The 12,482-nt window shown below is 38.4% G+C and overlaps 1 protein-coding gene across 1 annotated transcript in view; it reads right to left on the bottom strand.

Annotated features, from left to right (window-relative positions):
- Positions 1-12,482, bottom strand: part of Pcdh15 (protocadherin related 15) — a 1,155,509-nt gene that overhangs the window by 182,795 nt on the left and 960,232 nt on the right. Inside the window, exon 19 of the mRNA XM_026785470.1 lies at positions 1,051-1,130. Within this exon, the coding sequence (XP_026641271.1) occupies positions 1,051-1,130 (80 nt within the window). The remainder of the gene's footprint in view (positions 1-1,050; positions 1,131-12,482) is intronic.

The raw sequence follows: 12,482 nt of genomic DNA, 5'->3' as shown, positions 1-12,482 counted from the left end.
TTCAGTAGGCTGCCTTTTTGTCTTATTGGCTGTGTCCTTTGCTTTACAGAAGCCTCTCAGTTTCAGGAGGTACCATTTATTTATTGTTGCCTTCAGTGTCTGTGCTACTGGGGTTATATTTAGGAAGTGGTCCCCAGTACCCATGCATTGAAGATTACTTCCCACTTTCTCTTCTATCAGGTTTAGTGTAGTCAGATTTATATTATGGTCTTTAATCCATCTGGACTTGAGTTTTGTACATGAGGACAGATATGAATCTATTTTCATTCTTCTACATGTTGACATCCAGTTATGCCAACACCATTTGTTGAAGATACTTTCTTTTTTCCATTGTATAATTTTAGCTTCTTTGTCAAAAATCAGGTATTCATAGACTTTCACATGGCCTGCTTGATTACAAACGACATATTCTAGCAGCAGAGGCTGTGGCTATCTTATTGTCACCATGGGTAAGTTATCTCTCCCTACATACACTGGCAACAGATGTGGAACATCAATTTTGCTCTTTAGAAAGACTCCCCCAGGCATCATGATGCAGAGCAGAAGCCTGTGGTGTCTCTACACTAACCATCTTCTCGAATGCCCTCACCCATTACAAAAGCCATGACCCGAGTCTCTCTCATACCTTGAGAGCAGGTAGACTAAAAAGGTGCTGCTATTTTATTCCATCTTAGAGGTGATGTAATACACCTGGCTGCCAAACCTCCCTTCAAATGAACGAGGCATTAGTGCTGTGCTCTTTCCGGAAGAGCCCTTGTTGCTACGAGCAACTGACAACATTACAGACACCTAATTAGTCTGAGGCTCTGCCTGCAAGTGAAATTTTTCCACCTTGGTGGATTTTAGCTGATAAAATTGTTTAAGATAAACAAATAGTCTCTCGGGAAAGGTTTGGTGTTTAGAATTACCCCCAGTGCTCATTAGCATTCATAGAAAAAAATGTAAACTAAAACTACAAACCGCCAAAAGTCTGTCCTCTTGCTAACAGCGTGTCTGTCGCTTGACGTTAACAGGGGGCAATCAAGTGTAAATCATTTCCTTGTAACTTACGTTTCTGAGAGATTAAAAACTCGCTGAGGGTCTCCATTCTCGATGGCATATGTGATTGGGTCTCCCTCTCGATCAGTTGCCTTCAGAGAAGAAAACATAATTCAATTACCAACTAATTACAGAATGTTCAAACTATTAGTGTTAAGGAATAAAGCATGACCTAATGTCAATGACTGGATAAAGAATTTTATACTGAATCTTGCATTTTTGTCAGTACAAGAATTTCATGTGTGTATAATAGGTAATTTATATAAGTTAATGAGCTTAACCATTTTATTTTTAGGCACCTATGTCTGGAATGTAAACAAATATGTTAAATGAGGGCTGGAGAGATGGCTCAGAGGTTAAGAGCAGTGCCTGCTCTTCCAAAGGTCCTGAGTTCAATTCCCAGCAACCACATGGTGGCTCACAACCATCTGTAATGGGGTCTGGTGCCTGCAGGCATACACACAGAATATTGTAAACATAATAAATAAATAAATATTTAAAAAAATATGTTAAATGATACCTACATAATTGGTTAATATATTATATATAAATTAATATTAAATAATATATCATTATAATATTTAAACACTTTTCTATTTAAACTCTTTCCTCCCAGGTCAAAATGTATCAAGATAGTATTCAAATCAGCAAAAACAATTCTGATTAAAATCTTGAATTCAAAGTTAGAGTACACTTATCAGCTATGCAACTATTTCTCAGCTTCCTTCTCATAAAAAAAGCAGGCGATGGCGCAAATTGTAATGGAAGTTGAGAGATCTAAATTGAGACACTATATCAAGGCTGATATTTAGAATATTGCAAACTTTCAATAAGTTGAACGACTTTATCGTTGCTGTTATTTTCTTTTTTCCTAACCTTGGTCTAAGAAGCAAACCCCACATCTTCTCACCCTGAGATCTGTGTCACTCTCCTTTAAAGCAGAGGCATAGCATGTGTTGCTGGAAGAGGTCTATGCTTGCTCATTTCAAAACATTAAATACTTTTCTTTTACGAAAAGCCATCAAATTCCCCAATGAAGTCATGGGTGGAAAGGGGGCTCTGGTGGCTGTGTGAAGAATATCAAAGGGAAGCCATAGTTGGAGAATGGAATCTCAGTGCTGCTCAAAGAATGCCAAGGGACTTCTCTGATCTTATTCTAGGGTGAGGGAATTATCCTTGGGGTGAGAAGAACCTTATCCGTGGGTCACTGTTAAGATACAGCCTGTTCCTTGGGTAAGATAAGCTCTTGCCTGTTACTGACCAGATACTAGGCTGTGCTCTGGCAGCTATTATTGCTTTGGAGTTGGACTCAGGAATAGGGTTGTCACTGGACTTCCTTCGATAGGATATTAAGTGGATCAGACAACCACAGTCCAGTAGGCAATCCATGCCTCGCTGGACAGGAAAGCCATTTCTATTGGCAGGTCAACCTATGAAACCTGCTACAGGACCTGAACATGCAACATCCCTCCAAACTGCCACACTACAGCCACGGCTATGAACTCCTACAGGACGATGCCTTCCCATACTCCATGGACATCTGAATAGTTACACTTCAGTTTATAATAAACTACCATTTTCCGTATTACAAGACTCTGTCCAATCTGCTTCATGCATGGCCAGTTCCTCTCTATGATTTATGTTCAGCAAATGTCTCATTGCGATATGGCTCAGTGTGTCAAGAGACCTGCCACAGAGCTTACACTCCCCAGGACCTACATGATGCAAACAGAAAAAGAAACGTGACACTTGCAATTGTGCCCGGACTATTTGACATGCACTATAGAATATGGATCACCAGACTATCCAGTATACACACAAATAAATGAATGTAGTAATAAAAAGAACTGACTACTTTCATTGCCTCGACATCTCAGAAAGACCAAACTGTCCATCTCGCCTCTCCACACATCTTCTATTCTTTAGCCTGCATCTTAGCCTGCATCTTGCATCCTCTTGCCTTCTCAGGCTGACACACCTCACATACTCACATCTCCCTCACAGTCTAACTCACTGGCAAGTTCCACTGACTGGTGTTGAAATGCTTGATTGTGACAAGGTCCTTCCTTACTATGAATTTACTTCCAGTATAATGGTGATCAGTATTTTATCAACAAGTCTAGGTGTTACTCTTATACCCTCACAATGGCCAGTTTTAGCTTCACAAAGTATTCTTCATTTCTAGGCCCAAACGTTGCTCCTCTAGGTAAATGCTATGCCACATGTACATACACAAAAGATTATGAAGTGCAAATTAGAAAAGTATAAGGAAAATCTGGGAAAAGTCTAGATACACAATTCTCAATTGTGTGACGTTAACTACCACAAATCTCATAAAGAAGAAAATCACGGAGTGACTAGTCCTCTTTGTTTTCAGTTTGTAGGACAAAAGTGACATAATTTCGAGAGCGCCTTTTGTTACTAAGAAGCTGACACTAAGACTGTTGTCATTTGTCGTCTTGTTCCTGTGAACAAGAACTTTCCACTTGCTCATTGCTTTGTAGCTGGAATTTTGCTGTTGTCGTTTGCTATCTTCCTTCTTTTTCCTTCTGAAACAAGTTATCTCTTTACGTTTTCAAAAGTGTGAGAACGTAGCTTCCGAAACAGGGTTTCTATGCGAGCCCTCACTAAGTCTTGATCAACATAGAAGCCTTGTTTGCATCGTTGGGAATGGAGACCAGGGCCCTCTGCCTGCTAAGCACTTTGCTCCTGAGCTACACTCCATCTCTGGGTATGGAATCTTATCTCTTAAACATTTCATTCATTTATTTATTTAATTGAAGAGGGGCATATGTGATGCAGTGTGAGTGTGGAAGTCAAAGGACAACTTGCATGAATCAGTTTTCTCTTTTCCATATGCGGGTCCTGGACATCTAACTCCGGTCACCAGACTTGGTGGCAGCACCTTTCCCCACTGAACCATCTCACTGGCTGGCCCATGAATCCTTTAATGTGCAGGAGTGACCACAGTTTATGATATTGGGAATGAAGGATCTGTGGATACAATGCAGCTTTATTTGCATCATTCTTTTGTGGCATCAGTAAATTACAATTTTAGCTGAGGTTAATAGGAATTTTATTGGTAAATAAAACATGCAGAAGAGTTCAATTATGCTATTATTTCTACCTTCCTTTCAACAAGAGTACTTGGTGGGCTCAGAGGTTAAGAACACTGCCTACTTTTCCAAAAGTACTGAGTTCAGTTCCCAGCATCCACATGGTGGCTCACAACCACCTGTAATGAGATCTGCTGTCCTCTTGAGGAAGAGACCTGATCAGTCATCCTTACCAACGTAGATTATGAAACCCAATATGGACAAGTTCAACAGAACCACCATATATGGGCTGCCCATGCATGCTTCAGCATTGCCGGGGTATAAATTTCATTTCACTTGGTGATCTAATAATTAGTGTTTATCTTGAAAAGGGAAAATTTAGTCATATCATATATTTTTCATGTAATAAGTAGGAATCACTCCTCCTTATTGCAAAAATATTTCTAACATATTTATCTTATGCCAGTCCAGTGAAAAATAAGCCCTTTTTTCAAGAGTTTGGAAAGTGCAATATCAATTATAATAACATAACAAAAAACAAAACAAATATATAATAAAAGTGCCAATATCTTCCTTTGACATGGAATCCACTGGGAGGCTCTGGAGTCAGCTGTCAGCTGTCCCCAGCTGTTATCTATTCTGAGGTAAGATACCTAAGTTTTAAAAAGCTAAATGATGAGTACCATATCTGTTCCTTAATTAGTCCCGTAGTTATTAGGCATTTCACCTATGTCAAATACGGGAAATTCAGGGATGAGCAGCAGAAATAAACCCCTGCCTGCTCAGTTTATATTACTGGGGAGCAAAGGGCCAACAGATCTGAATGCAGAATTTTCAGATCCCTGTGAAATAATTCAGGAAGAACATCTAGAGATGATAGTAAATTCCCCTTCACAAACAACTGTTCAGGACAGCATAACTTGGTGAATGAAACTCCAGTGCTTGCTTGAACATGGGGTAGGAGAAATGAAGGCCGGTGGAGAGCAATCCAGGCAGGAATGGGAAGCTGAGAGAGGCAGAACCTGCTCAGTGGGTGTGGGGGAAGCGCCAAGATCTTGTTAGCTTAGTACACAGAAGACAATGACTGGTGTTTGTTTGGCCACTGACCTCAAGCTAAACTGAATGCTGTTGACATTGAACGGATAGGATAGCAAGTGATGGTATTTAGCCATCAATTTGCTGATATGTGTTCAATTTAATGGCTGGAATAAAGCTAAGTTTTTCTTTAATTATTGCTGGAAGGACAAATAGTACCTTTGTAAACAACTCTTTATAGTCAATTCAGCCAGATGACTTAATCCATCTGTCATGAAATTGTTATCTTCATTTCCTTTTATTTTAAAGCTTCCAAAAAAATTACATCACCTCCCCTCTTTCCTTTCCTCTTTCTGAGTCCTCCCATACACCCTCCCTTGCTCTTTCAAATTCACGGCATTTTTTTTATTTTTTAAGAAAGTCAATTGTTATTCTCGCATACATGTACACATTTCAGGGGCACAAAAACTCCCAAAAATATTCAAGTAAGCAATGTCCTCAGAGTGTAGAAAATAATTGTGAAAAATAAGCAAATCTATATGCAGTATTCTGTCAAGTTACAGAGGAACAGAGCCATCAAATGCCACCTGGCGGAGTGCACCTTAACACAGAGAATGATGCTACCCATTTCGGAGTATATTAAGACAAAGTACCAGCCTGTGGAGACTCTAAAGAGATACAAGATCAATGCAGTTAGATGAGTTTCTCTCTCACTGAGGCAAACAGGCCCTGACAGTTGAGAATTAAGTACTTGAGAGTAAGAACTAAAACTCGGTTTAGTAAAATAGTTTCTTCCTCTTTTTGAAAGATTCTTCTCCTTAATGTGTTTTCTTTAATGTGTTGGATGTTTTATCTACATGTATGCAAATGCGCCACCCAACTGCTGAATTAATGTCTTTCAACATGTGCTTACTACTGGTGTTAAACTGTTGGGCCTTTGAACAAATGACATCATCATGAATATATTATGGTATAGATTAAAATGTATACCCTGTTTAGGTGAAGGAGTGTTGATATAAAAATCACTTTTCAAAATAAACACTCAAAAGATCAACTTATTAAATACTCAAAATATGTGAAGTAAATATTATATGTAACACATAATTCTGAAATTTGTATTGTACCTAAATACGTGACAAAATAAAAATATGCTTCAAAATATGATGACGTAGAAAATAACACACTGGAAAGGGGTGACTCCTTGAATGCTTCTTTTTACTGTTTTGGAATGATGTGGTAAACAATCCATGAGAAGGAAGGCACACAAAATGCTTTCAGCTGGAAAGCCAGAGCAGAGCGTCTGCTGACAGGATTAGAAAGCGGCAGAATTTAAACTAAGTGTGTGCAATACTCAGAAATGAATAGTGGTTAAAGTGGGTCTCTGTTTATTTGTTCCATGTTGGGAAATGCCTGGAAACCAGGAAGCTTAAAAAGGAAAGACTCTGGATTTTGGAAGATTTGGGACAATGGTTATAAGGTCTAGTTTCAATTTTCTTCTTTTCTAATACACAAAATTGGTAATTTTGGGACACAATGGAACTTAATCTATTCTAAATGCGCTTGCAGTTCTAACTGCATAGGGCTCTCAAGAACAATCAGCAAACTAAATGTAAAATTAACAGAAATACTCAAATTAACCACAGGATGCTTTAGATCGTACACATCACAGTCCCAAAAACACACAACTTTCTTGTCTGGTGAGAACTGTCATCTCTACTTCCAAGTTCATAAAATATTGAGTTTTGAAAGTTAAAGAATTCTTTAAGTCCATATACAGCTCACTGTCCTCAACGCTTTTTACCTCCTTCTTGTTAGACTCAGATTCTATAGTGAGAGTATCCTCTTTTCAAGGTGTTGATTCCATGGTAGCTGCTTTGTTCCAGAGTGCTAATTTCCCAGCTCTCACTCAACACCCTATTCACTCAACTGTATGTGTCAATTGCAAGCCTTCTTTGTGAATGTCTACAATCTACACTAATGAACACCCTTTCCATATTTTGCTCAATATCAATCTCATTACTTGCTTTGTTAATCGAGTATAATTGGGTTTTCTAGCTCCTGTTGTTACAGGCTTGGAAAAGAAGCATCCTTGTAAAGTTTCATGTGTTGGAAGGGTTGGGTTCTAACTGGGAGATGCTGGAAGCTTTATGAAGTATGTTTTACTAAGTAGGAGGAAGCAGGTCTCCTGTATCAGTAACTTAGGGATTGCTGGTCCTTGCTACCTCTGCTTTCTGTCTCTACAGCAGTGAATAATCTCCCCTTCACTCACACCTCTGTCAAAATTCATAGGCAAAAGACACCATGGACTGAACTCCCTGAGCCCAGAATAAATCTTTCTTCCTTATGCTGTTTAGCTTAAGAATTTTGATCACAAAAACAAAATAGGAAATGTAACAAATATATTCTTATTCCAAATCATCTATCAGACCACCCAGCCAATTTCTTCAGTAGATATGTTGTGAGCTCAGGCTGGAGTGTGATGATATTTTCTCATGGATCTAAGGACTAAAAGTTCTAAGTCAGTACAACAACAGACCTAGCATCTACTGAGGGTGCTCTTCCCTCTTCCTAGTTTGTGATTGACTGTTGTACTGACTCACAGTGGGAATCCAGACTTCTAGAGTAAGTTTACCTTGCTCAACTCGTGAAAACTAAACTGGTCCTTGTCATAGCTGGCACCTAGAGTCCTTATGCTATATCTGCACTAGCCTGCAGAGACAGAGATGTGCACTGTATACTTGTGGCAGAGGGATGCTCCACTCCCACAGTTTTGTGCATGCCTTCCCAGGATGTTACAGTGTTCCCAGTGTTCCTGGCCTTTCAAAGTGGACGATGTTCTGACTCACTGCTGTGCACTGCACTCCCAAGGCAACCAGCTGTAGTTTTAGATTCTACATGGAAACTGTATAATGACCTCCAAATGAAACCAAATCTATACCTTAAAATATATCTTTAGGATAAAGAAAGTTATTTACTGACAAAGCTCTATAAATCAATAAACCGATCTGACAGATGGGCAAATAACAAAGTTAGTAGTATACAAATCAAGGACATGTGTTAGCTCAAAGGGAATGCTACATCATCAACAAAACCAAAAAAGTAAAAGAAAAAAGAAAGGAAAAATAATGAATGAGATGCCTAAAAAGAGTCTTTTAAAAACTGATTATATGAAGAGTCTGTAAAATACTAGAATATGTAAATAATTTAAAAATAGAGTGGTACAAATAAGAAACTCAACAAAGAAATTGAGATCATGTTCAAGAAGCAGGAATTTTGGACTGATGAATTTATGAAGTCAAAGGAATGACATCAGCAAGTCCCTCACCAAGAGCAGACTAAGCAGAAGAAGGAATGCCTCTTAATGTTCTGTCAGTTGTAATTAAAGATTTAGAAAATGACAATAAAAACAGTTGTAGCGCACACCTTAGTTCCAGCACTCAGGAGGCAGAAGCAGGCGGATCTCTGTGAGTTCTAGGCTGGCCTTGTCTTCAGAGTGAGTTCCAGCAGAGAAACCTTGTCTTGAAAAACAACACCCCCCCTCCTGCCAAATGACAAGAAAGAAAGAAACACCCAAGATGAACGAGGCAGAACTACATGAGCAAAATTTCAAATTATAAGAATTCCACATGCTGAAGACAAGGAAAGTGACCTGGGAAACTGAACAAAATGAAACCTTGAATTTTTTAATTCCTGGAATATTTATGTATAGAACCTGAAGGACCAAAAACATATTTGACAATAATATATCTTGTCTGAAATATAATATACTCAGTATCTAAAAAGAAAGAGTAAAATAAAGTGTGTGGTATTATATAGAGCCCAATTATGCTAAGGGCAGATTTCTCAGAATAAACATTACAGATTAGGTGGGAAATGATTGACAATAACAAAACAGGAAGAGAGCAAGGGATCCCCAAACAACCAGAAGACAATGAACAGAGTGATGGAGTCAGTTTCTGCATGTCAGTCATAACACTGAACATAAAACAATCACATTCTCCAATTAAAAGATACAGACTGGAAGGGTGTCTTTAAATAATTCACCCAAAAGAAAACTCATGTAAGATTTCAAGATAAGTTACTACAAGAAACTTACTAGTAAGAACACACTGGATTTACACAATGAAGGGATTTAAAAGGATACTGTCTTGAAGAGGGACTACAGAAAACAGGAATTGTTGTTTGTATGTAAGATACAATGGACTTAGAGAGAATAGTGTAAAAACATACAGAAAACCACATTATATATGTGTGTGCTTATGTATATAGATCAATGAATCAATTTAGCAAGAACTCCTAACAACTACACCCTCTACACACCTAACATTAAGCACCCTATTCTAAAAATCAACATTACTAAGGTCTGGGAGAAGAGTGGCCTTAGATGCAAGAATAGTTTAGAACTTTACTCACAGGACAGGACACTCAAGCTGAGCAGCAGGTTCAAATCAAACATTTGACCTGAGAGTCACAGACCACATCACTTCAAGTATCAAAAGGCAGATGCATTTTTATCTCAGGAGCACATGGATAGTCCAGTTGAACACACTGCCCACCACAAACCACATTTCAGTTAAAAAAAAAAATGATAAAAGTCATATCAGACATCATCTCTGGCTATAATGGGATAAAATGAGAAATGGAAAACAAAAGGTGTCAAACATCCAAACACATGAAAGTCACTGATACACAGAAATACAGAGAATCACAGGAACTGTAAAGAACAACTTCCTGGAAAAGCGATGTGTGATAAATTCTGGTGTACATGTAACCAACACAAAGAGACGACCTGAAAACTTCAACCACAGAAAAAGAAGATTGAACCAGAAACAAGAATTTTCTCATCAGAGAGAAAACCAGGAGCTCATAGCTGACCTTTACTGAGGGCGAACACCAACAAAACACGCTACACTGTTTTTCTTAACATTTAAAAGCAACAACAAAACAAAATAAAACAAAAGGGGAAGCATTCCTTAACAGTCATTTTGAAGTTGACTTTACCTCAAAAGCACCAAATAATAGCAGAAACACGACAAATAAATAAATAAATAAGTAAACAAACAAACAAATAAATAAATAAGACCACAGAAACTTAATGGACACAGAACCAAAAGTTATCAAAAAATATTTACAAAGAAATCATAAGGGAAATGAAAAAGACAACCTAAGAGCACATGAAAAAGACAATTTATCAAGACCCAGTAGATTTATAACAAATTGATAAATATTACACATTTTAGCAATTCAATAACAAAATGGTATGCTCATATCAATAGATACAAGAAAAACATTCAATAAGATCCAACATTTTCATTATAAAACTCCTAACAAATCATGTATATATGTAACACACATGAAATACAATACATACTATATATAAAAAATTTATCACCAGTAGCACATTGAATGAGTCAAAGCTGAACGTGCTTTTTGTATGGTTAAGAAGAACATAGTGGCCTGGCGGTGGTGGCGCACGCCTGTAATCCCAGCACTCGGGAGGCAGAGGCAGGCGGATCTCTGTGAGTTCGAGACCAGCCTGGTGTACAAAGGGAGTTCCAGGACAGGCTCCAAAACCACAGAGAAACCCTGTCTCGAAAAAACAAAAACAAAAACAAAAAAAAAAAAGAAGAAGAACGTAGTGTCCACTCTAAACAACATGCTTCATGGAGTCTTAGTGCCATTATGATGAGAAAGAATAAAGGCAGTGGGAAGTCAAATTACTCCTATTTGCAGACACAGTGATTCTAAATATAGAAAATAGAAGGGCACTGCCAAAATTTTTGTATGTGATAGACTGATGCAAACTTTAGGATCCCTTTCACAAGCTAACATTGACCTTAGAAATGGCGTATCCCATCCATAACGATGACGGTAAGTCCACCATAATCAATTTAACCAAGAATGCTGATGCTCTCTCTATGATAAAACAGACAAGATACTGATAAGTACACACACACACACACACACACACACACACACACACACATCTTTTTTGGCTATTTTAGAAAAAAAATTACAGCTATTTTGTTATTTTATCCACGGTGATTTGCATATTCAATTACAATTCCCATTAAAATATTTATGGTATTCATCACAGAAATAAAAAAGGCTATTTTAAATTAATATGGGAGTCTCAAAGGTTTCAAAAAGCCAACGGAGTCTTCCAAGAACAGATCGAGCGTTAACACAACACCTTGGTGTTATGATACAGGGCTCTAATGGAATCAGAGAGACAGCATTTTAGCGAGGTTAATAACTGACAAGGGGACCAGTGGCACAGCACCAAGAGCACAGAAACAAGCCCGCACATCTACAGCCAAGAGGTTCTTTAGAAGGCTGCCAAAAAGAGAGCTCCAGGAGGAAGCACTGCAATAAACGGCACTGGGAAAACTGAATTTTAATATGCAGAAGAATGAAATCTGACACAAACACCCACAGGAATCCAATGTGGCTTAAAGACCCAGATGTCACATTTGAGACTAGAAAGTGACTAGCCAAAAACGTGGGCACACTTCCCAGAAAGTCAGTATAGGCAATAAAGACAGGTGATAATATATCACAGACAGAAGCACAAAAGCAAAATGGACAAGTACGAGTCCATCGACCTCAGAGGCTTTTTCATAAAGTCCATCATGAATGAGAGAAGGTGTTGCCATCTACCCACATGAAGGAGAAGTCACATAGAGGGTGGGGAAGGAACTTGAGCCACATCAAACACTTTTTATTTGATCAAAATTGGGCAAATGATGTGAACAGACATTTCTCACCAGGCAAACCCACAGAAGATATCAATTGATATACGAACAGGAGCTGACTCAGGAGTCATAAAAGAAATAAAAAAAAAAAAAAGCAAAGGCCCGCTCTTGTCACATTCAGGATTTCAGTTTGAAAATAAAAGGAAATGCTGGCAGTCAACTCGAGTGAAGGGCACTCACAGGTTAGTGCTATGCCTAAAAATCAGCCCATCCACCGAGAGAAATGTGTAGAGTCCTCAGACAACTGAATTAGCTCTATAGTAGGAATTTGGGGTATAAAAAGGAAAAATGTAATCAGCACATGGAAGCAAGACCCACATCCCCATGTTTGTTACAGTGTCACTCCGAGCAGCCAAAGCATGAACTTCGGTGTTCACGGACGAAGAGATGAAGAGAATGTGGATGTACCTGATATTACTCAGTTTAGTAAGAATGACAATTAGTAACTTGTGACAGGAGGAGGGGGCTACGATAAAGTTAGTCAAAGAGAAATGCCAAATTCTCAGATGTGGAAGCTGAATGCTGATCTGGGTGAAATGGATATTACTACAGGTAGGAGACAGGGTGTGTGGGGTAAGGGGATCCAAAATACAGTGAG

This window comes from Microtus ochrogaster, linkage group LG2 (genome assembly GCF_000317375.1).
Source record: "Microtus ochrogaster isolate Prairie Vole_2 linkage group LG2, MicOch1.0, whole genome shotgun sequence".
NCBI classification, from domain to species: domain Eukaryota; kingdom Metazoa; phylum Chordata; class Mammalia; order Rodentia; family Cricetidae; genus Microtus; species Microtus ochrogaster.
The sequence above is the reverse complement of the archived record's forward strand: the minus strand, read 5'-3'. Positions and strand labels throughout refer to the sequence as shown.